Source organism: Plasmodium malariae (assembly GCF_900090045.1).
Source record: "Plasmodium malariae genome assembly, chromosome: 13".
In the NCBI taxonomy this organism is placed as follows: domain Eukaryota; phylum Apicomplexa; class Aconoidasida; order Haemosporida; family Plasmodiidae; genus Plasmodium; species Plasmodium malariae.
In genome coordinates, this window is record NC_041787.1 from 1,467,797 (window position 1) to 1,492,340 (window position 24,544).

Below are 24,544 nucleotides of genomic sequence, written 5' to 3' on the forward strand. Positions count from 1 at the left end.
GAAAAAAAAAGAACAAAAATGAAGAAAATTAAAGAACAAAAATGAAGAAAATTAAAGAACAAACATGAAGAAAATTAAAGAACAAAAATGGAGAAATAAAACCAAAAAAAAAAAAAAAAAAAAAAAAAAAAAAATTATTTTACTCCTAATCTCAGTATAATAATTCTAAAAGCGCATGCAAACCTTGAACCTTGCATGTATATATTAAACAAGAAGAAACAAAGTAAAAAAAAAAAAAAGTATATAATGTAATATAATGCAATATATTATAATATATATATAATATAATAGTGCATAGCACTATTATCCCATAAATATTATTATTATTTGCAAAAAATATAAATTTTTTTGTGTTAATTTTTTTTTTTTTTACACAAATTTTAATTTTAAGATCTTGAATAAATTAAAATTTAACCACATAAGAAGGGCACGAACAGAATTATTTATTTTTAATATTTTCAATTTTTATCGCTTAAGAGTCCAAATCTTGGGATCATATAATAAACCCTTTTTTGTGACCCATACCAATTAGAAGTTTTTTCATTAAAAAAAAAAAAATTGCACATATGTATTAATACAGTAAGTACACTTACATACTTATGCACATACTTATATATTATACATTTTACAATGAAATTTTAAGAAACAAAAAAAACAATTGAACACTTGTAAGTGTACGTTACATTTTCGTTCCGTACCTAGGCCATTATACTCCATTCACCATGCCTCTTAAAAATGTACATACGAGTTAGAGGTTTATTCTTTTTTTACATATATTGGGAGAACAAGAATATACAGAATTTAAAAAAAAGCAAAAAAAAAAAAAAATGATTTTTTAATGGTATAAGTTAAGGAGTATAGTTTTATCTTTTTTTTTTTTTTTTATTAATTTTGCATATATATTATGTTCACATGCAGTTTTAACATATACTTTATTATATAGTCTTTTTTTTTGATTTTTTTTTTTTTTTTTCTTAAGTTATGATTTAACCGAAGTGCTGTTGCGTGGAGTGTCAAACTCGCTTTTTTTATGATTTTCTAGCATGCAGATAGATCTATATATATAAGTGTCAAAATTAGGAAAAAATATTTTTGTTTGTACTCGAAAAAGGGAAAGCATTTTTCTTCTATTTTCGTCTATATTCTTCTATTTTCTTCTATTTTCTTTTTTTCTTCTATTTCTTTTCTTTTCTTTTTTTTCTTCTTTTTTCTTTTTCTTTTTTCTTCTATTTTCTTTTTTTCTTCTATTTTCTTTTTTTCTTCTTTTTCTTTTTTCTTCTATTTTCTTTTTTCTTCTATTTTCTTTTTTCTTCTTTTTTTTCTTTTTTTTTTTTTTTTTTTTCTTTTTTCTTCTCTTTTTTTTTTTTTTTTTTTTTTTGTGTGTATTCCCTTTTGTGTAAAACGTTGCAACTGTAGCAATATAATCTAAAAAAAAAAAAAAATTTCTTTCATCTTTTTTAAATTTAATTGTATAAATAACTGAAGGAGATCGTACTTGACAGGTTTCGCCTTATGTGTATACATGTTTTCGAATATTAACCCGCATATGCATATACATATGCTTATATATGCATTTGACATAACCGTGTGAGGGCAGAACTACTAAAACTTTTCCTTAACGGATGGAAAGCTCTCCCAGTATTTGCCAAAAGTAGGAAAAAAGTACGCTTTTCAATAAAACTGTTAAGTTAAAAAAAAATGAAACAATAGAAAAATAAAATAATTTTAAAATAATTTATCCATTTAAAAAAATAGAGGACAAAATGGTGCAACTACGTAATAACGTAACGACATAATAACATAAAGACATAATAACATAACGATATAATAACATAACGATATAATAACATAACGATATAATAACATAACGATATAATAACATAACGATATAATAACATAACGATATAATAACATAACTACATAATGGCAAAATGTTAAAATAAAAAAAAAAAAAATTTCACGATGCAACAGGAAAACATAAAAGTAAAAACGGAGGTATACTGAAATTTATTTTATATTTTAAAAAGTTTATGAAGGGTTTATGTTAAATGCTTCGATGAAACAACGATACTATTTCAAATGGCTTAAGTGCATCGTCCCTATATTGCCGCTTACGTAATTAAACGAACATCTTCTATACCCGTATATTTATGTGTATGTGTAAACATATGTACGCATTTATACGTTCAAATGTGTGTATATTTCTTTATTTGTGTAGGAAATAAAATATTTCCAAAAGCAACAAAGAAAAAAACTCATTATATATATATGAAACATATATTTAAAAAATTTTTATATATCCATTATGAAAAATTTCATATATTTATTTGTGATTTAGCTTTATGTTTTTTCTCAACTCGTTAAAGTATCTTTTGGGTCATTCTATGATGGCTTTTTCAATTTTCCCATGATACGCGATAATATAATATATTTTATTTTTTTCCGCTTCAATTATATGCCTTTGTATTCCCCTCACATATTAAAAAGAGCATTTTTTTTTCCAGTTGTAAAAAGAAAGAATGAAATGGAACAAAATAAAAAAAAAAAAAAGTGGACATAATGAAAATAAGAATTATGATATGAGATACTATATCATATAACATAATGTACATTACGAAAAATGAAAGAAAAAAAAATTGTAATAAATGGGACCAACTAGCGAACAGTTCTTTAAAAAAGAGAATAATTTATATCTAGTGTTTAAGCACTCTAAAGCGAATATTTGATTCTTCACCTTAACACAGGCAGGTGCACCATGAGCTGTAATAGTGCGAGGGTTACATAATTTTTTTTACCATAACAGGTATGAATGTATTGACATATGTATGTACTTACGTATGCATGAATGGATGTTTGTACAAATGTGCGCACTCTACAACTCATACAACCAAAATGGTTAGAGAAATGCATTAAAGGAAATAAGAAAGATATGCCTTGCGATCATAAAAAAAAAAAATAGTACTCCTTATAAGGTGTTTTTTGTACATACTTTTATACATACAAAAAGACCACTGCTACAGGATCTGTAAGTACTACAGTGCAGGTTTAAATTTTTTGCTAGTTTATATGCATATTCTTACTCAAATGATTAAGTTATTTCCCTATCGTGTCAAAGAAAAGCAAATATGGAGTTATACATACATACATACATTATATATAAATATACATATATATATATTTATGTATGGTAAAAAAAAATATCTGACGGATTTTAAACAAATGAAAATGTGCAATTTATCCTACGAGGGATTGCAGATGAAATCGCTTTTTTTTTTCGTTCCTCTGTTTGTCATCTTGTTTTTGTTAAAATTGAAATGTTGGCATTATGAACATATATATATATATATGTGTATGCAGGCGTATTCCTTCCTAAGTACATGCATATACTTGAACATTCAAAAAAAAAAAAAAAAAAAGATGGTTACATAAAGAGGGGCCCGCCCACCTCCTGATGGTCTCCTTGTAAAAAACGAAACTGCTTAAGGCACAAAATAAACATAAAATGAGAAAAAAAAAAATATACATATAAAAACTTATGCATATATATATATATATATGCACACAAACATATATACACATACGCGTATATTTAAATGTATATGCGCTTACGCATTAGTGCGCATCTGTGTTTCTTGCCATACTCAAGCACTTCGAGGAGAAAAGCCGCTTTTTATTCTAGTTGAAAAAAAAAAAAAAAGAAAAGATACATTAAGTACAGTAAGAACGGTATGTTTAGCACAGCAAGAACAATAAAGTTCAATAAACTCGTTACAACAAAAAATTCTTAAAATTTTATTTATCCTTTCGTAGCGAATAAATTAGCTACACGTTAGTTATCATCATAGAACAAAAAGAAGAAAAATCTATCACATGGCGAAATTTGCTTTGTTATTTTAAAAAAGCAGTAAAATGAGCGCACATATCCGAAATAGCGTACTTGGTAACTCTAACGCAGAATTAGTAAAAAAAAGAAATGCATACATGAACAATGCACATGAATATGTGGAAAACTTTGGGAGGAGAAGGTACATGTATAAGTTAGTCAACAGAAGCAAAGGAAGTGTCAGTGAAAGTGATATTACCGCGAACAGCATTAACGGGGGTAGTTACAGCGCGAATAATATTAACGGGGGTAGTTACAACGCGAATAATATTAACGGGGGTAGTTACAACGCGAATAATATTAACGGGGGTAGTTACAACACGAATAATATTAACGGGGGTAGTTACAACACGAGCGCGCTAGATATCGGTGGAACGCTAATAAAAGTTGTGTACCTAAATGATGAATACGTAAGAGCAAAGAGCGAGGAGGTATCTAATGAACCGTTAGCAATAGAAATAGAAGAGAACAAATATTTGTATGTAAACTTTTTTAACATACATGATTTAGAAGGTACATTGGATTTCTTAATAAAAAATGATTTAATAAAAAAAAAAATTATGTTAACAGGAGGAGGTTCACATAAATATTATTATAGTATAATTGATAAAATAGTTAAAGAAGAAATTCGTAAGAGAGTAAAAATTGCAAATGAGAACTACTTATTGTATGTATGGAACTACTCTTATGATGAAGAAGCTTTTGTGTTATATGTTGAACTGTGTATAGAAAGAGAAGAAAACAATGAAAATAAAATAATTTTTAATAAAGAATTTCTTTCAAAATTTAAGAATTATGAAACTATTAGAGTGTATTTATTAAAATGTATTACATGTAATGATAAAATGGATGTCTCTTTAGAATACAATCCTAATGAAGTAGGATGCCACAGTCTTTATACGAACGATGATCAAAGAGAGCAAATAGAAGCTTGCCATTATAGTAGGAATGTAACTAACGCTAACAATGACAATGTCTTTGTTAGAAACATTAATTGCGTTAATTGCTTGTCTTTCAAGAGAGATTTAATTGTCGAGTGTTTCCGAAAAGACGAAATGAGTTGTGTTATGAAAGGAATATACACACTGTTTAATGTAAAGAAATCCATTGTTACATATAACAGTTTGTTAAGAACAGAACTACCTGTACAAATAAAACATCCTTATTCACCTTTTATAATTGCAAATATAGGGTCAGGTATTTCTATTTTAAAGTCAAACGGGCATGGTTGTTATAAGAGAATATCTGGTACAGCTATTGGAGGTGGTACTCTTATGGGGATTGCACAAACGATATTAGAAAAAATATCCTTTGAACAATTAATAAAATTAGCATCTAAAGGAACGACAAATCTTGATTTGAAAGTAAAACATATGAGAGAGGATGCATCTGGTAGTACTTGTATTAATGGACATGCTTTGGCAACTAGTTTTGGGAATGTTCAAAAAATTTTAAAAAAAAAAAAAAAAAAAAAAGGAGAAGGAGAAGGAGAAGAGAATTATAAAAACCAAGAAATGAACCGAGATATAGCTAGAAGTTTAATCAACATGGTTTCTTACAACGTCGGATACTTGGTTTGTTTACTGGCGAAAATACATAATGTGTTTAGGTAAATTTTTAACACACACTTGATGAAGTGCCCAGCAAATATACACATGCGCACGCACATAAAACAAATATAGTACAGTATAGTACAATATGGTACAGTATAGTACAATATGGTACAATATAGTACAGTATAGTACAATATGGTACAGTATAGTACAATATAGTACAGTATAGTACAATATGGTACAGTATAGTACAATATGGTACAATATAGTACAATATAGTACAATATAGTACAATATAGTACAATATAGTACAATATAGTACAATATAGTACAATATAGTACAATATAGTACAATATAGTACAATATGTACAGTATAGTACAATATAGTACAATATAGTACAATATAGTACAATATAGTACAATATAGTACAATATAGTACAATATGGTACAGTATAGTACAATATAGTACAGTATAGTACAGTATGGTACAGTATAGTACAATATGGTACAATATAGTACAATATAGTACAATATAGTACAATATAGTACAATGCAATGTAACATAATATTATACGCATATCCGTACACGCTTCTTATGTGGTTGACGCATCATGGATATTTGCAGAGAGAACCAGTTTGTATCTGTACAACATATGTGCACCATGTGCAATTTGTGCACTCTTTTTTTTTTTTTTTTTTTTTTTTCCATTTTCTTATCCATTTATTCCTCCATCTACATCTTCATTTCCATTCCCTTTGTAGAATATTCTTCTCGGGGAAATATGTAAGCAATCATGAATGTATAATGGAATCCTTGACAAATGGTGTGTATTATTATTATCGTTATTATGGTTTAAACACAACGGAGGTGTGTGATACCCCCGATGATAAGCAAATAAATAACATGCGTATACGTGAAGACAAGGACAAGGATAATGCACGGTACGACAAGAAAAATGCCTACAAACAGGTCAGTCCGTACCCATCTCACTATTCGGTAAGAATAATTCGGAAAAAAAGGAAAAAATAATGAAAAAAAAAAAAAAGGGAAGACGCGGTTCTCTTGCATATATGGAAACTGTTTTACGTGTTAACTTGTGTATATACATACGTACATATGTACGCGTATGTATGAGCATGAATGTGTTTTTAAACTTCATTAGTTATGTAGTTACCATTTGTTTTTAGTGGTTATTATGCAGTTCTTGCCTTCCCCACATAAGTATATGTGTATGCAAATATATATTCCAGTTATTATGGCAAAAATTAATATGATTTGTTCTAACAAAACTTTTTTTTTTTGCTTCATTGCTTATTTCCTTTCTGCTTTTTTTTTTTTTTTTTTCATTTAATACAATTGTTCATTTCCCCCGTATTGCGCTATCCCCTTGGGATTAGTAACAGCCTGTATGAGGTAATATTTTTTCTTTTTTTATTTTTTTTTAAGAGTAACGATGATAAAACAATTAGTACGGGACAACTTCCAGAAGTTTTATTCCTCAAACATGATGCGTTTTTAGGAGCCATTGGATGCTTTTTCTCCTAGTTTTTTTTTTTTTTTTTTTTATTTATGCATGAGCGAGCATTTACCTCTTATGAAATAAATGAACATGTGTATCCGTGTGTATAAGTGTATACCAGCTTTTGTTGATAATTTTCTGTTACCTGTTAATTTGTATTACGGAAATTTTCATGAACATAAGGTATTATGGAAATACTAACATGATTTTGCAAAAGTATACCTGGTCAACCACTATGACTAGTGAACTTACGTGGGACCTATTTTTCCGTACGCTTATAAATAAGGCTTTGTATGATACTTAAGTGGGAATAAATGGATACATACATATTTGCATGCGCGTATGTTTGTTTGTATATGTGTGTATATGTGTATGTGTATATATGTGTGTTTGTATATGTGTATATATGTGTGTGTGTATATGTGTATGTGTGTATATGGGTATGTGTATATGTGTATGTGTGTATATGTGTATATGTGTATGTGTGTATGTATGTATGTATGTGTGCGTCCCATGATGTGTTGTGTTTACCACTTAGCGCACATCAACACTCCTTTTCTCCTATCAATTAGCTCTGCTATGTGAACATATATGTATCTGTGCATGCTTCCCTTTTTTTGCGAATTCAATGGTTTCGAAATTTTCTATTATTATCGAATGGAATGAATTACTACTTGCGTATGAAAGCTCCTTATTTTTACGCGTTTGAAAGATTAATTTTTAATTTTTTAGTGAATTGCTTTTTTTCCGATTTTTTCCTTTTTTCTTCCTTTTTTCTTCCTTTTTTTGTTTCTTTTTTTTTTCTTTTTCTTTTTCCTTCTTTCTTTTTCCTTCTTTCTTTTTCCTTCTTTCTTTTTTTCCTTCTTTCTTTTTTTCTTTCTTTCTTTTTTTCCTTCTTTCTTTTCTTTTATCCTTTTGTTTCTTTTTTTTTTTTTTTTTTTTTTTTTTTTTTCATTCCCGTGCAATAATTAAAAAGGATAGGATTCTCAACATATTATTTGCTTCCTCCCTTTTGCCAAATGTATTTTACTATAATTTCTTTAAATTACTAAAAATGAAGAATAAACAGTTAGCAGTTCAAAACCTTAAGAATTAAATAAACAAAGATGGTGAAAATAATAAAGCAGATTGAGATCGTACATTTTATAATTCTTAATATTAGCTAGCTCAAAAAAGAAAGAATAAAAAATAAAATAAAAAATAAACTAGCAAGCAAACAATCAAAAAAGCAAACAATCAAACGAGCAAACACACATACGCACATACACACATATATACATACACACATACACATATATACATATATACATATATACATACACACTATATATATATACACGCATATGCAAGAAAAAACTGGGCTTCACAGAAAAACATGTTTTAGTCCTTTCAAAATAAGCCGTTAATTTGACTTCCGCGGGTGAGTAAAAACGAGTCATTCACTGAAGAAGCGAGTGGCATATTCTGTGCACACACCAAGCACTGTAAATATTGCAAACGTTGCAAACACTGCAAACGCTGCAAACACTGCAAACGCTGCAAACACTGCAAACGCTGCAAGCACTGCAAACGTTGCAAGCACTGTAAATATTGCAAGCACTGTAAATATTGCAAGCACTGTAAATATTGCAAACGTTGCAAACACTGCAAACGCTGCAAACACTGCAAACACTGCAAACATAGTGAGGGCTTTCCTCATGGGGGGAATAAACTGTAGAGGGCTGCAAATATGATAAGCTGGACAGCCGTGTTTTTGTGCCTCTACCACTTAGCATTGTCGGTGTTGGGGTCATTGTTTTTTGAAAATTATTTGTTCAAGGATTTTGATAACAGCTTTAGTCTTGTAAAAATAATTTTCTGTTTTTCTTTTGTTCTATGTCTATCATTGTTGTCTATGATTGTATTTGAAATACTTGGTTTCATAACAACAAGTCTGAAGCTGTTTATATGGTATATTGATATAACTCTTTTAATTTTGTTTATTTATTTAATAATCCCTGTAAGTTTAATATATACATACATTACATTTGAAGATGAAAAGACAGCGAATAGTTTATTTAAATTTAAATATTTTTATACTGCACTAACTAAGATGAAACATAAGAAAAAAAAAATATACCTGCCTGATGAAGATAAAACAAATTTTATGAGGAAATTAGTGTATGTTAGTGAAGACTTAATATTAAAAATGAAAAATTATAATAAAAAAATAAGAAATAGAAATAAACAAAAGATATTAAAATTTGTAGTTGGTTGTATTTTTTTTTTACCAATAATATGGTTTACTTTTTATAAAATTTCAATGATTACATTAAAGAACAATAGTGATGTATATGACAAATCAGATATATATGATATAGGTAATATATTACAAGAAAAATTTAAACTAATAAACAAAGAATTTGCTGAAGAGTATGATACTAATAATGAAAATAGTCAGAATTTTCTTTTCATCAAAATAATCAAAAATTTACTGATATATATATCCGTTACAGGGATGACAATAGTTAGTGCCTTTTCTGCATTTACTAGTTTATATTCACCTTATACGAACATAAGTAATTTTTTTTTTTTTGTAACTCTTAAAAAAGTAAAAATCATTGAAAAGAAGATTATGTTTATTACTGACGAGTTAGCATCAAAAAAAAAAATGCTTTTGTTACATGATTACCCACATTTAATTAATTTATATTCTAAAAATGTACATTATAATGAATCTTGTTTTTCAAATAAGCTACATTCTTATAATAACAGGAATAGACATAACAACTACACTAAAAACCTACATTTTGATAAAACCTCTTCTTTTTATAATACTTCCGCCAATACGAATAACTACTCTTTTGCTCAAAATGTATGCCTGAATGGATGCGAAAATTTTACCGATAATACTTTTAACTACACCAATAACAATGATACAATAAATCGGTACGTCGACAATTCCCCCCATAATTGTTATGGCATTTTGACATACCACATAGATGATAACTTCAATGTGGAAACGATGCATAGTCACAACGACCATGTGAATCACTGCGGACGGGAAAATAAACATGGTTTGAAACATACAGGGGGGCACAAGAGGGAAGAAGCAGAGGGAGTGGTAATGCCAATGGCAAGGATAGAGCCATTGAACGGTAATGGTAATGTGAACGTGGGTATACGAGATAGCGGAAAAGAGCAAATAAAAAGCAGAGAAAACAAGCAAAGAAAGCAAAATGAAGAAATCGAATACATACATTTTAAACCGTTCAAAAAGTGTAACTTATACTTGGGTAGTCACAAGTCAATATACAAAAACATATACGAAACGTTCATAAAAAAAGAAAAGAATTTTGGGGGGATATTTAACTTGAATGGAGGGTATGATGAGGTGGAAGGGGTAGTAGTCGAAGAGAAGAAGGAAATGGAAATGTTGGAGAAAAAAATGGATATGTTAGAGAAAAAACAAAAAATAAATGTATTGAATCTAACGAGTCCACATGAAGAATGTAAAGAAACACATGTAGAAAATCATCATATGTCTATTCTAAACAATAATAGAAGAGAAGTAGAAGTGGATATAAGTACTAGAAGTAGTAGTAGTAACCGGTTTAGTCCCTTTGTCGAATATATTAATAGCACTAATTCGTTGTATAAACGGAATGTTAAATCTACGAATTTGATGGAGAATAATAATAATAATGATAATTGTATTAATATTAATGATAATAGTACTAATAATAATATTAATAATAATATTAATAATAATAATATTAATAATAATAATAATAATAATAAGTATGTGGATTATAAAAAAAAATTTATTTTTTTCAAAACGACAGAGAAAGAAGAGGAAAGAGAAGCATACGACGTAGAACATAATGAAGAGACGAAAGAGATAAGCAGTTGTAATGATGGGGAAGAAAAAAACAAATCCATCTTTCATAAATATAACAACACAGTACATTCTTTTAAAAACTTATTTAGACATTTTGATACTTTACCACAAGATATTAAACACAAGGAGAGTAAGAGTATAAACCGGAGGTATATATCTGCTTTTCTTTTTAATAGTTTTCAAAAACCATATAAAACTTTTCAAAGTGTTAAGGAATTTTTTACAGGTAAAAAAGCAAATGTTAATAAAAAAAATAAAGAGATATTAATACAAGACATAAAAGCATTAGAATATATGGCTAAGAATTTATATTTCTTACTAGATGAAGTAATAAAGGAACAAATACGAATAAATCAGAGTACAACTTTTTGTGGTATTTTCTTATATTTATTAGGAATAATAATGTCCATATTATGTATATATAAAATTGTAAAAACCTGTTATATTATTTACATGATAGAAATATATTATAGGTTTATATCAACCTATAGCAGCGGACATGTGTTAATGCTATTTTATTCAAGAAATATGAATATTTCATTTATAAATGATCTCAAAAATGTACTTCATATAGTTCATATTAATATTAATTTAGATAATTATGTCATCTCAATAACATCTATTTTGTTATTATGTTTTATTTTTACAAATTTAAAAACGTTTATGGAAAAAATTATTAAATTACGATATTCTACAAAATCGTCCTTATACTCCAATATTGCTATTTTGGTCATGTGCGAAATTATGGACCTATACTTTTCCGCTTATTGTATACAGTTATTTGACTACTTACCCGTTAAGGAGAAGGTTAAAATGTTGTACATATTTTTCAACAATAATTTGCTCAATTTGTTTAAACTTAAATACCATTTCGATTTTGTCTACGTCATATCGCTCTTTATATCTCTGGCTCTGATCAAGTTGCATCACAAGCACAGGTCTGATCAATTTAGAGAAATATGAGCGGTTCATGAGAAAAAATACGAACGGGTCACATGAAAAAGTATGAGCACTTCATAAGAATAAACACGAAGGGGTCGTATGAATAATAAGTATGAACGGGTCATGTGAAAAAAGAAACACTTTAAATTTGCGTAAATATGATGTGATAATATTCCTAAATATGAAGTTACGGAGTGGATCTACTTCCCAAACGTTTTTGCGAAAATGTGCACTGTGATGAAATGATGTCGTACGAATGAGAATGATGAAAGGGGGGAAGCACAGGAAAAAAAAAGTAAATATATAAATAAATAAAATGTACAAAAAATAACATATATAAATATATAAATAAATAAAAAATAAAATGTACAAAAAGTAAATATATAAATATATAAATAAATAAAAAATAAAATGTACAAAAAATAGCATGTATAAATATGTAAATAAAAGAGAACAGTTTCGATGCGCTTTGCACAAGCAGACAAAAACAGGATACTCCGCCCCTATTATAAAGTTATTAAAAAAATTATACTACGTTGCTTAATATATTTCGAAAATGATTCCTAACATGCGTTGCATGTGTTTATATTCATGAATGAGTCAACTTTTATATTTAATATTTTTCATTTTTCATTTTATATTTTACATTTTTTTACGTTGTACTTTATTTTTTTGTGTTTATTGTGATATATTTTTAATGTGCGTGTACAATTCGGTTGATTGTATATGTATGAATAAGGGTGTGCGTTTTTCTTATTTTTTTTACTGTTTATTCTGGTCCTTCTCTCAACGCTTTTTAAAATTATAACACATTGTTAATTTGTTTACACTACTATGGAAATACGCAACGAGCACGTAAAAAGTACATGTGCAAGTACAAATGTGCGTGTACCCACACGCACGCTGCTTCATGTTTCCAATATTTGCTGTGTGAATAGACCATATTTGGAAACATACTCATCCCAGCTCTTCTTCTGACTTATCAACGAATTCACAATTTCGACGAGCTCAGAAACGTCAATCCTGATCTGTAACATTGAATTCCTTTCCCTCAGTGTGATAGTTTTATCCCTTATGGTTTGAAAATCAATAGTAACAGCAAATGGTATACCTATTTCATCTGTTCTAGCATATTTTTTACCAATAGATACACTGGAATTATCAATTTTTGATGATATGTTATATTCAATTAATAACATTTGTACTTGTTTAATAAAAGGGAGAAAAGATTTATTATTTGATATAGACAATATAGAGCATTTAATTGGGGCCAATCTATAAGGTAAGGCTAAATAATATCTTTCTTCCTTATCATCCGTAAAAATTCTAATCCTAAAAGAATGCTCTAATATACAAAATAGTAAGCGGCCAATACCAAAAGATGGCTCTATAACATTAGGGATGAAATTTTCCTCTTGCACTTTTTTTGTAAATTTTTGAAAAGAAATCATATCTCTTGTTAATTCGAAACACACAGATCTTTCATCTTGTTCGGTGGAAACTTTTAAAATATATTTATTATGTTTATTTAATTCATCATCAATATGTAACAGATCTTCATTACTTTTTTGATTTAAACAAATATATATTTTATTTTGATCTCTTCTAAATTTATTTCCTATTTTTGCTTTATTAGGAATAATTTTCACACATTCTACTTCCACCGGTTCGTTATATTTTTCGCATGCATATAAATTTGCACTAGTAAATTTCATATGATGCTTTAAATCATAGGCAGATCTATCTGCATGACCAACTACTTCAATATAACCATAAGATGTTAATATTTCAGCATCCCAACAATCATTTGCATAATGTGCTATTTCTGTTTTTAAATGTTGTCTAAACCTTATTCCATCTTTGTTAATTCCACATTTTAATAAAAATAAATATGTACGAGCAAGGAAGTAGCCTAACGCTTCATTTGCTATAATCCCTTTTTTGACGGCTTCTTCTAAAGAAATATTTTTCATAATTATTGCTTCACTACTGAGTTGATTATCTCTAGAATATAACGGTAACATCAAATGCTTAAATAAATCAAATTTTTCATGATCTTTTTTATTAGGATTTACAAAGTATTCAATTTCTGCCATTTCGAATTCTCTTACTCGTAATAATCCATTTCTTGGTGATATTTCATTTCGGAATCCTAACCCAATTTGTGCACACCCAAAAGGCATTTTCCCCCCATTATAATCCAGCAATTTTTTGAAATTTACAAAAATGCCTTGCGCTGTTTCTGGCCTCAAGAAGGCAATGCTACTTAAGTGGCTTTCCTCTTCGTTGAGATATCCATCCCCAACCACCTTCCCACTTGAAATTGCCCCTCCTTTTTCGTTTCCTACGTCCTTATCACTTCCAGCTGCACCTCCAGCCTCATCCCCTTTGGGTCCAATTTTTGTCTGGAACATCAAGTTGAAGGGAAAGGGGTCCGACAGATCATTATTTAAAGGAGATTTGACATTATACCTTTTGATAATTTCTTTAATTTCTTCCTGATTCATACCATCTAGTTTTCTCAAAATAAGTTCTATTTCGGCTAGTTGCACATGGAAACACTCTTCATCCTTTTTATTCGCATCATTACTACTAATATCCCTTTTATTTGCATAGTGATCCAAATCTGCCTTTTCCCTCTTTTCATTAACTCGATCGCACCTTTGCTCCTTTCCCTTCTTCATTTCCTCCATCAGATTTGTTAAAAATTCAAATAAATATTTATCCGCCCTATAGCAATCTTTTGTAACTACATCTCGTATCATCAAGTCAGTGAACCGATCAACATGTCCAGATGCTTTTAGAACATTATAAGGGGTAATACAAGAACCCCTTATTTCTAGCATCTCATCATAAAATGTAAAATGATACCTCCATAAATTCTCTAATTCTGATTTTAATAAACAGCCAGATGGACCATAATCATATAACCCAGAAGCACCACCATATATTTCAAATGAATTTGTGTAAAAGAATTTTCTCTTTATTAAATTTTCTAATTTGGTTCTATTTTCAACTAATTTTAATGGTTCACTTGGAACAGTGTATAACGACTTCAATTTATTTTTCTTTTCTTCTAACAACTTTTCATTCTCCCTATATTCTTTTTTTAGTTCTTCATCATTATCCAAAACTTTGATTGATTCATTCCTTTCTATTAGCGACGATATTTCTTGACTGTACTTTTCAATTTGCTGCTCCACCGTTCGTGTTTCGTCTATACTACTGTTAACATTACTGTTCACACTGCTGCTCACATTCCTGTTAACACTACTGTTTGCATTGGTACTAACATTCATATTCATACTCATACCCATACTCATATTGGCATTAATACTGCTATTAATATTTTTGCAAAACAGGGCATAATTTTTTTTTTTTTTTTTTTTTCTTTTTATCGTGAAAATTGCTCACCGGAACAACATATGCAAATTTTCTAATTCTGTATGTACCAATCGTGTTATATGTAAATTTTATTCGTTTTGAGTTTAAGCTAGAACTGATGAAGCTGTACGTTCTTCCCTGAAAAAACATAGAAAGAAAAACTAGTCCAGTAAATCTCATATACCTTCTTTTTTAACACGTTGAGATGCAGGCTTGTGGAGCTAAAGCAATTTGTTTAAATATAAGAACATGCTCATACGGATATATATACCTATACGTTCATACAGATATATACACGTCCATATACAGCATACTCGATGACGGTAAACATTTAAAATGCGCTTTTTATGCAGAATTGTATCACAAGGGTGTTGGGTGAAAATGAGGAATACTGGCGCTTCAACTATTTTTTGCTCCCATTAGAAACATAAAAAAAAAAAAAAAAAATTAAAAAAGAAATTATAAAAGATATAAACAGATAAGCAAATTAACAAATTAACAAATTAACGGATTAACAAATTAACAAATTAACAAATTAACAAATTAACGAATTAACAGTGAACGAATTAACAGTGAACGAATGAACAATAAAACAGTACATTATGGAGGACGATCTAGCTTTGCATTTGCGTAAAATATGTACCATCCGGGCGCTCAGCACAATTTATTCTGCATTATGATGAGCGATTGCAAAACACACACTGATGCATATACCGTGCAAAGGAATTTTTCAAAAACGAGGGGTTTTGCCTTATATGCATAATAATATATCAATGCGCTCAGGCCCAATTTTCGTTAACAGTACTGTTCTAATTTTTTTTTTTTTTTTCTTTGTTACGTATGCACATCATGTATAATGAATATATATACATGTAAACAAGTAATCATGTATGCACGTACTTCCGCGAGCAAGTATGTGTTTGTATACCATTTCATGGCAGCCTTTTAATTTTATTGTTTTTTTTTTGGGGGGGGCTTTAATTTAAAAAAAGCTTTTAAGTTTTTCCCCACTAAGAAAATAAAAAGAAGTGTGTTACCCGAGCTTAGTTGTTACTGCGTTTGTTGTTCGCTACAAGTTATTTAGGTATATAAATAAGTATAAGAGAACATTATACATACGTATATTCGTACGATTATATGCATGTACGCATTCATGTAAATCTTTCGGTCGCTACGCAAAATTGGCGGCTTAAAGTGTATAATTCTTAAGCATCCTTTTTTCAATATTGTAAGATTATACACTTTTTCAAGCTGTATATTTGTTTGTCTGTCCAGTTCTCATGTTTATTTATCGTATTATAGCCGATCTTATCATATGTGCTCCTGTATAGCCAATACCTGTCCTTTTTTGTAAACGCACCTGCTGGAGAACATTACTGCACGTCATATGTTATAAATAGAATTATGTAACACATATGCATTAATGTATTTGTTGATATATATATTCATAAACTCCTTTACTTTTTTAAATCGCGTTAAGAATTGTACTTTGATAACTGCTCACATTTAAAGAAAATATAAATGTCCAATCAAGGTTAAATGGATTAAGCAGTTTAATGGATTAAATTAAAAATGTAACAAGTTGAACGAATTGAAATTAACTAATTGCGGGCGGGGTAAACGAGGGGGAAGGAATACAAAAAACTTTATTGAACGAAGTAGTACGTGGGCGAATGAAAAAAGGATTAAAAGAAACAGGAAAGATCATTAAATTATCTGATATGAAATTATATTTCATCATATAAAATTTTAATATGAGCAAAATGAACGATCGCAAAAATGTGTTAACCGAAGGAAGAATAAATATACTTAGGTGTTTATTTTATCATTATCCACTACGACTAATTTTTTTTTTTTTTTTCCTTTTTTTACAATTATTTTGTTTCAGCCAAAATTCTTTTTTCGAAGGAATAGTACAATACGTTATGCAACTTAGACGCGCGAAAAAAGTAAAAAAAAAAGAAAGCTTATAAAGTAAAGACATACAATACGAAGCAAAAAATTTACGACACATCATATCTGCAAAAATGTGAGAACTTAAAAAATTAGCCCATTCAAGGGTATAAAGTTATATCCATATATACACACATATGTACTTACGCATATATATGCGTACCCCTCCCCCATACACTGCTCACTTGTAAGCATTCAACAAATCGTCAATTTCTAGCAGGTTATTGTAGGAAAACTTTTTAATAACCTTTTCCCCCTTCTCTTGCAAAATTTTCTCTATGTTCGTTTTTCCATCTTGAAACCAGCCCAACTGGTCTGATATCAAGTGAAGGTTTTCGCATGAAGGACACCTTATAATTACAACGCCATTATAATAAGCTTGCTTTGAAAATTTTTTAGCTGTTTTCTTTTCACATATTTTACAAGTAAACATTATAACCATATATTCTTTATCTTTTCGTGTCTTTCCCTCTTCAACAGATAAATGTCCATTATTTATTTCATTTCCTTTTAGCTTAATCATTTCAGAGTTAACAAGATGATGGTTATCATCATTTACAGGTACTACAATTGGATCGTTTTGTTTTTCCTTATCATGATGATCTATTTGTGATACATTAGCTTTTGTTGTGTTTTGAAGCTCAACTATGTTTTGTTCTTCCCTATTTATTATTATTTTTTTTTTTTCTATGTTTCTTTCACATTCTGATAATGATGTTATATCATTATCGTTTTTATTATTATGACTATTTTCGCCCTTGTTGTTTGTAACGAATTGTTTCTTCAAAAAAAATATATAAGGATGGTAATTTTCAAATGGTCTTACTACATTTCTGTGAAAATATGAACATCCCCAATTGATGTTACAATTATATTTATTTTTAAAAGTTGAAAATACAAATTTTCCATCAAATTTGTTCCCCTTTATAGGTAAACTCTTACTCATGTAAGGTTTATTTAAAACTCTTTTTAGCAAATTTTGAGTCATTTTTTTGTCTTTTCCTCTGAAAAAAAAAGAAAAAAAAATTCCTTTTTACCTGTACAGGTTAATAAATACCTGGAACAGAAGGGGACACAAGTCAAGAAATAACTTATGATAACTCATGATAATTCCCCTTTACGCATTTGACACGTATAAAGTATATATATATATATATGTGTAATATATACATATATATATGTATATATATGTGTGTAATATATACATATAATAATATGTACTTTACCCGTTTTATCGCACTGTATACTTTTTTTTTTCTTTTTTTTTTTTTCTCTTCTTATGTTGTGTTAATTATAAACGAACTTCAAATTAATCATATTCCCCGTCTCTTCATTCTTTGAAAATCTTAACAATTTCAATTTATTTCCAAAAATTTAATTCAACATGAGGATACAACATGGAGAAATAATACTTATCAATTGTGCATAACAAGTGTTAGGCAAAAAATTTAATTAGTAATTTGGGACTGCTTTATTTGGAAAATACCCACATTATACACGATGTTATGTATGTGTTATGTATACATATATATATATAAATGTATACTCACATAAGTTGGACATGTATCAATATATGGAAACGCAAAAAAGTTTCAATCATTAACTGGTGGAGAAGAACTTACTTAACTTCAGTATGTAGTTTTTTTTAAATATTTGAAGTAAAAAAAAATTAAAATATTTTTTTGCCAGACGAAAGAGGAAAGAAATAACTGACAGTTGTTAATGCCAAAGAGAAATTGTTCGTCCATGATTGACTTATTGTTGCACAATTTTAAAAATGTAAAAATAAAGAAAAATAAAATAAGAATAAAAAGTAAAAATAAAAAGTAAAAATAAAAAGTTAAAATAAAAAATAAAAATAATAAAATAAAATAAACAAAATAAAAATAAACAAAATAAAAATAAACAAAATAAAAATAAACAAAATAAAAAATAAACAAAATAAAAATAAACAAAATAAAAAAAAAAAAAAAAAAAAAAAAAAAAAAAAAAAAAAAAAAAAAAAAAAAAAAAAAAAAAAAAAAAAAAAAAAAAAAAAAAAAAAAAAAATATATATTAAACAACAAAATATAAAGCAAAAAAAAATATATTACACAACAAAATAAAAAACAAATCATATATACTGCTCTACCCCTTTAAACAGTGCAAAATTTAGCTTTTGATCAACTGCGCGAATTTGTTTCCCTCCCTCTCCCCTGCCGACTTTTCCACCTTCTTACCATTTTTTGTTATGTGTGTACTTGAATCATGGATGTATTTAATCTGCAAAATGTTGATGCAGAAAAAATTGAAGAAATTAAAAAGGAAGGAAACGCACTGTTCCGAAATAAACAATATAAGGAAGCACTGAGTGTTTATCGCAATGTTATTTCACTTCTGTGTAATGGTTCTTTCGATTTATATAAAATTAAAAACGTTGTGAAATTTTTTCAAGAGCAATGTGTAAATAAAATAAATGGGATAAAATCAACTGAAGAAATGGGCAAAGAGGCAAACAAAGATTTATCAGGAGTAGAAAACGTTAAAAGTCTTTTTATAAAAGTTTGTCATAATATATCATTATGCTATTATTTTTTAGAGGATTTCAAACGGTGTATTGAGTATTGCTCTTATATTAATGATATTGATAAGGATCATTTCAAAAGTTATCACACAATGGGCTTGTGTTATGAAAAGATAGGAGATTACAAAAAATGTATTACCTACTTTGATAGGTGTAAAGCGGTGCTTACAGAGGATAAATCGAATGATAATGGAAGCACTAGTAATAAAAATGAAATAAACAGAATTAATGAAAAGTTAAAAATGATTGTTAAACTAGCAGAGAATAACAAAAATGATCATACAACCAACATAGACACGCTTAAAGGTGTCCTTCTTGATGAAAACAGTAGTGAGGAAAAAAAAATTAAAATGTTATATAGTATTTGTAATCATAAGTTTTATATTCTTCTGAAGGAAAATATATTTAAATTGTTATATGACATGTTGCATAGAAGTAGTAGTACCATACGCATAGAAAAAACTTGCTTGTACGTTATTTATAAACTAATTTCCAAACTTGAAACGGAAAACTCAAAAATAGATAAGGATAAAATGGAAAATGGTAAAAATACCAAAATTTGCATTAACAAGTTAGACGATTTGAAATTTCAATACTATTATGATGTAGATTTTGTAAAAATGTTAATATCATTTAATGAAGTATTTGATATAACATGGATACATAATTATATAAATAACAAAATAAAAATAATTGAAAAAACTTTAAAATTTTCAAAGGAGGATCAACATGTGTACAAATCAACCATTGACATGGTAGTGTACATAATAAATATAATAAAATATGTACATGTCATAAATAATGATACCATTTTAAAAATAATTAATTTATATTATTTGAATAGTGATAACTACGAAATAGCGAGCAGTGGTCTAAATGCACTTATTTTCCTTTGCAAAAAAAAAAAAAGCTTTATTCAGAGAAGTATTGATAAAAAAAAAAAAAAGGAAAAAAAAACAAATGGAACACAAAAGAACGAAGCGAATGGAAGTGAACCAAAAAAGAATAAAACAAATGAAAGTGAACCGGAAAACAAGGAAATGGATTTTTTACAAATATTGGAAAAGAATCATAACATAAATATAAATAACACAATTGTTGATTTGCACTTTTCTCACTGCTCCAAATATCCTGTTTGTGTTAATTCAGAAATAAAAAAAATAATTCAAAATGTAATTAGCATGTATGACAACTCATCTGATGATGTAGAATATGCATTAATTTTACTGCTTACATTATTATATGATAAAAACAGACCGAGTGAAAAGGATACTGAAATGAATGACTTAATATACGAAAGTGTAAATACATATTTCCAAACAGACGAAATATGTGTTGAATGGTTCATATGTGTCAAGTGCCTTTTTTTAGTAGATAAAAATATTGTTTTAAATTATTTGATAGGAAAAACAGAGTACATGTTTCAAATTTTAACCTTTATTAATAATTCCATTGGAAGGAAAAGCAAAAAAATTTTGTCAATTTATATTGATGTGTTACTTCTTTTATTAAATATATCGGAATTACGTTTCATGCTAAATGATTATATTGATTTATATATAAACATTCTTAAAACATTAAATTATGATGAAAATTTTTTAAAATTGCTCATAGGATCTTTTAAGTTATACATGCATAACAATGACTTTAAGAAAGAAATTGGAAAAAATATGGATTTATTTTCATATGCTAAGGAAATGCTAAAATCGTTTCTTTTAAATTATGATATGCAGTTGGATGACCTTAATGCAAGTGGTGATAATATTTCACCTGCAAAGAGTTATTTAACTAATGATAAAAGAGAATATCCTGAAGAGAGGGATAAAAACAATGTTGCTACTGGAGAAAGGAGCAGTCGAGCTCGTTTCGTTAAAGAGGAAGTGCAGGAAAACACTGTGAGTAAACTAAAAAAGTCTAGCTATAGTAACCCTGTTGATAGTGCAATAATAATAGAAAAAGCAGAAAAAAGCCAAAAAAATTGTGAACTTGTCGATAACAAAAAAAAAGGAAAAGGAAATTATAACATAAGATATGATGAAGCGATGCTTAAAGATTTGATAGAAATGTTGTTTTACTTAAGTTTACATATTGAATTTAAAAAGCAGCTATTGGAGGAGAAAAATAATTATATTTTATTTTTTTTAATAAAAGTAGGAGATGATATAAATAAAAAGAAACTAGACAATACATATAAATATATGTACTGTAATACAATAAATAATTTAATATTAACAAGAACAGATGAAAAAATGAGAAGAAGGGCAATTAATAAAACTAATTTGTCTAATTTTGATAATGAACAAATAGAAGCATTAGAACAGTTTTATGATAAGTTACCTAATGCAGCCAGACCGAAAACGGATCCATTATATGATTATGGAGATGATGAAACTAGTAATGAATTAATTAGTTTATTATTATACAATGAGAAATATCAAAAGAATTTTATTGAAAAGGATATTTTATCTTTTGCATCAAAATGTAGGTATAAAAATGGAACGCTTATTAATACTATTTACAATTTTATTAATAGCAATTTTTTTACAACAAATATTGCTGAATCTATTTGTGATATTATTTCAAAATTTGTAAAAAATACAAATAATATCGGTATAGTACTTGTTAATAATGGATTGAAGACCTTATTGTTAGCTTCAAAACATATTACTAATAAAAAAAATTGTACTTTAGCGTTAAGTGAAATATTTATTTATACAAATCCGAAATTAATTCATTTTTATGAAGCATATGATTCTTTGCCCTTATTAATTGAACAACTAAATGATGATGAAGAATTATTAGTTTTTAAATCATTAATGGCTATTACCAATATTTTGACCATTGATGAAAATATAGCCATAAAAGCTATGCAACTTCATCTATGGAATAAATGTTTTGATATCTTATCATCCGAAAACGATTGCTTAAGATCTGCTAGTTTAGAGTGCATATGTAATTTATGTTCACAGTCAAATGTTCATCAATATGTGTACGAGAAATATCAAAAATTGGTTAAAAAAAATGAGGATAATGACAAAGAAATTAATTTTGTAGATATACAAATACTTTTTGCCTTTTCTATGGAATATGAAAATTATAAAGCCGTTTTTGCTTCTACAGGAGCCTTAGGTATGCTATCATCCGATCTACGTTTACCTTTTTTTTTAATTCGAACCAAAAGCTGCAATCTTATTTTTTCATCCTTCGAAAAAACCGACGATCAAAATATTTTACTACGTATTTTAACATTTTTTAATAATGTAATACTATGTGAACAAATACCTACCGATATTGTTAAAAAAATAAAAGACATCGTTCGGGAAAAAAATGGGTTGAATGAAGAAAACTCGCAAATTGCTAATTTAATTCTTCAGTAAAATTTGCAACAACATATTCGCGTTCTTTCCGTAGAGTTTCTCATACATATTAGTGGTATCCCTTTTTCGTTAACACGTATATAAATGAATAATACGTGCGTAATACGTGCTTAAATAAATGCGTAAATAAATGCGTAAATAAATGAGTAATTAAATGCGTAAATAAATGCGTAAATAAATGAGTAAATACATATATGTGCTTTTTGGTTTAACCAAATATATTTTTCTTTTTTATTTGAACTTTCTCATTTTACAAGTATCATTACATTTCTTCCCTTATTTTCTCAAGGATGTAAGCTTCCTTTTTTCCGTAATGGTGGTAGAATATAAAAGAAAAAAAAAGACCTCGAAAGTGAAATAAAAAATAGATAGATGATAACACAAATGGCATACGTACATACATGCATACATGTGAGTACATACGCATACATATATATATATATATATATATATATATACGTATACCAATTTTTTACCATTCCGTACGAACGCAAATGTTCAAACGAGAGACATAAATGTGGAATGTACAAGATACAGAGCAGATACTGATAATGCGTGTAATGTGCTAAATATTTATAAAATTTGCATGTCTAAAACACGCAAGTTGTAAGTTTGTTCATTTTTACATTTACCATATTAAATTGAGATGCTTTGTCGTATATCAGATATTTTATTAATAAATAGAAACTATTTTTCAAAGTCATCTTAAAGTACAATTAAAGATATTCATAAATCTTCTCAATATTTCAGTTGTAATTTTATTATGCACATACATGTATATATCTTTTTTTTTTTTTTTTTTTGGTATTTCCTATTTTGTTCATAAAATATTTTTGTTAACCAGAAATGACATTTAAAAAAAAAAAATAATAAAATGAAATAAAATAACTTATTCATAAAAATGAAATTCCCTTAATTTCCATGGTTCTTAAAAAAGCTAGTAGCACAAAATTAAATAAAATACAAACATAATAATCTGTTTAGCTGTATAGAAAAAAAAAAAAAAAAAATATATGAACTGTTAATAAAAAATTTATTGGATGTTTTTTTCTAACATAAATGTTCATAAATTTTTTTTTTTGGATAGTAAACATTTATTATGAAAAGTTCGAATTTTTGGGGGTATGACCTAGTTGATGTTATTTTTTTAATTTAAGCTGTTTTATTCTACCTTATTTTTTTTTTTTTTTTTATGTCTGCTAATAGTTGAAGGCTAATATTTATATTTTATCTATTCTTTCGTTCGTCGTTCGTTCGTTCATTCGTTTGTTTGTTTGTTCATTCATTCATTCATTCATTCATTCATTTTATTTGTTTGTTCAATTGTTTATTTTTTATTTATTATTATTATTTTTTTATTTTATAATCCTCCGTTAATGCTTTTTTAATTAAAATAATAGCAATTATTACTATTTTTAATTTTTGAGAATGTTATAAAACATTAATGTTTGTATTTGTTCGAAAAATACCAATTCTTAAAATATAAA

At 27.7% G+C, this 24,544-nt stretch overlaps 5 protein-coding genes across 5 annotated transcripts; 3 read left to right on the plus strand and 2 right to left on the minus strand.

Moving 5' to 3' along the window:
- Positions 1 to 3,909: 3,909 nt before the first annotated feature.
- Positions 3,910 to 6,984, plus strand: PANK (pantothenate kinase, putative; the record flags this gene model as incomplete). Its single annotated transcript, XM_029007372.1, has 3 exons — positions 3,910 to 5,492; positions 6,201 to 6,416; positions 6,837 to 6,984. The coding sequence occupies 3 exons, from the start codon at positions 3,910 to 3,912 to the stop codon at positions 6,982 to 6,984; spliced, it is 1,947 nt and encodes a 648-aa protein (XP_028863768.1).
- A 1,703-nt stretch (positions 6,985 to 8,687) lies between these two features.
- On the plus strand, positions 8,688 to 11,801 carry PmUG01_13038400 (conserved Plasmodium protein, unknown function; the record flags this gene model as incomplete). The annotated part of the gene is made up of 1 exon (XM_029007373.1): positions 8,688 to 11,801. The coding sequence occupies one exon, from the start codon at positions 8,688 to 8,690 to the stop codon at positions 11,799 to 11,801; it is 3,114 nt and encodes a 1,037-aa protein (XP_028863769.1).
- An 887-nt stretch (positions 11,802 to 12,688) lies between these two features.
- On the minus strand, positions 12,689 to 15,344 carry PmUG01_13038500 (glycine--tRNA ligase, putative; the record flags this gene model as incomplete). Its single annotated transcript, XM_029007374.1, is given in 2 exon segments — positions 12,689 to 15,163; positions 15,177 to 15,344. 2 exon segments carry the CDS (start codon positions 15,342 to 15,344, stop codon positions 12,689 to 12,691), a joined length of 2,643 nt encoding a protein of 880 aa, XP_028863770.1.
- A 1,954-nt stretch (positions 15,345 to 17,298) lies between these two features.
- On the minus strand, positions 17,299 to 18,105 carry PmUG01_13038600 (zinc finger protein, putative; the record flags this gene model as incomplete). The annotated part of the gene is made up of 1 exon (XM_029007375.1): positions 17,299 to 18,105. The coding sequence occupies one exon, from the start codon at positions 18,103 to 18,105 to the stop codon at positions 17,299 to 17,301; it is 807 nt and encodes a 268-aa protein (XP_028863771.1).
- A 1,259-nt stretch (positions 18,106 to 19,364) lies between these two features.
- PmUG01_13038700 (tetratricopeptide repeat family protein, putative) lies at positions 19,365 to 23,057 on the plus strand (the record flags this gene model as incomplete). The annotated part of the gene is made up of 1 exon (XM_029007376.1): positions 19,365 to 23,057. One exon carries the CDS (start codon positions 19,365 to 19,367, stop codon positions 23,055 to 23,057), a length of 3,693 nt encoding a protein of 1,230 aa, XP_028863772.1.
- Between the last annotated feature and the right edge of the window lie 1,487 nt (positions 23,058 to 24,544).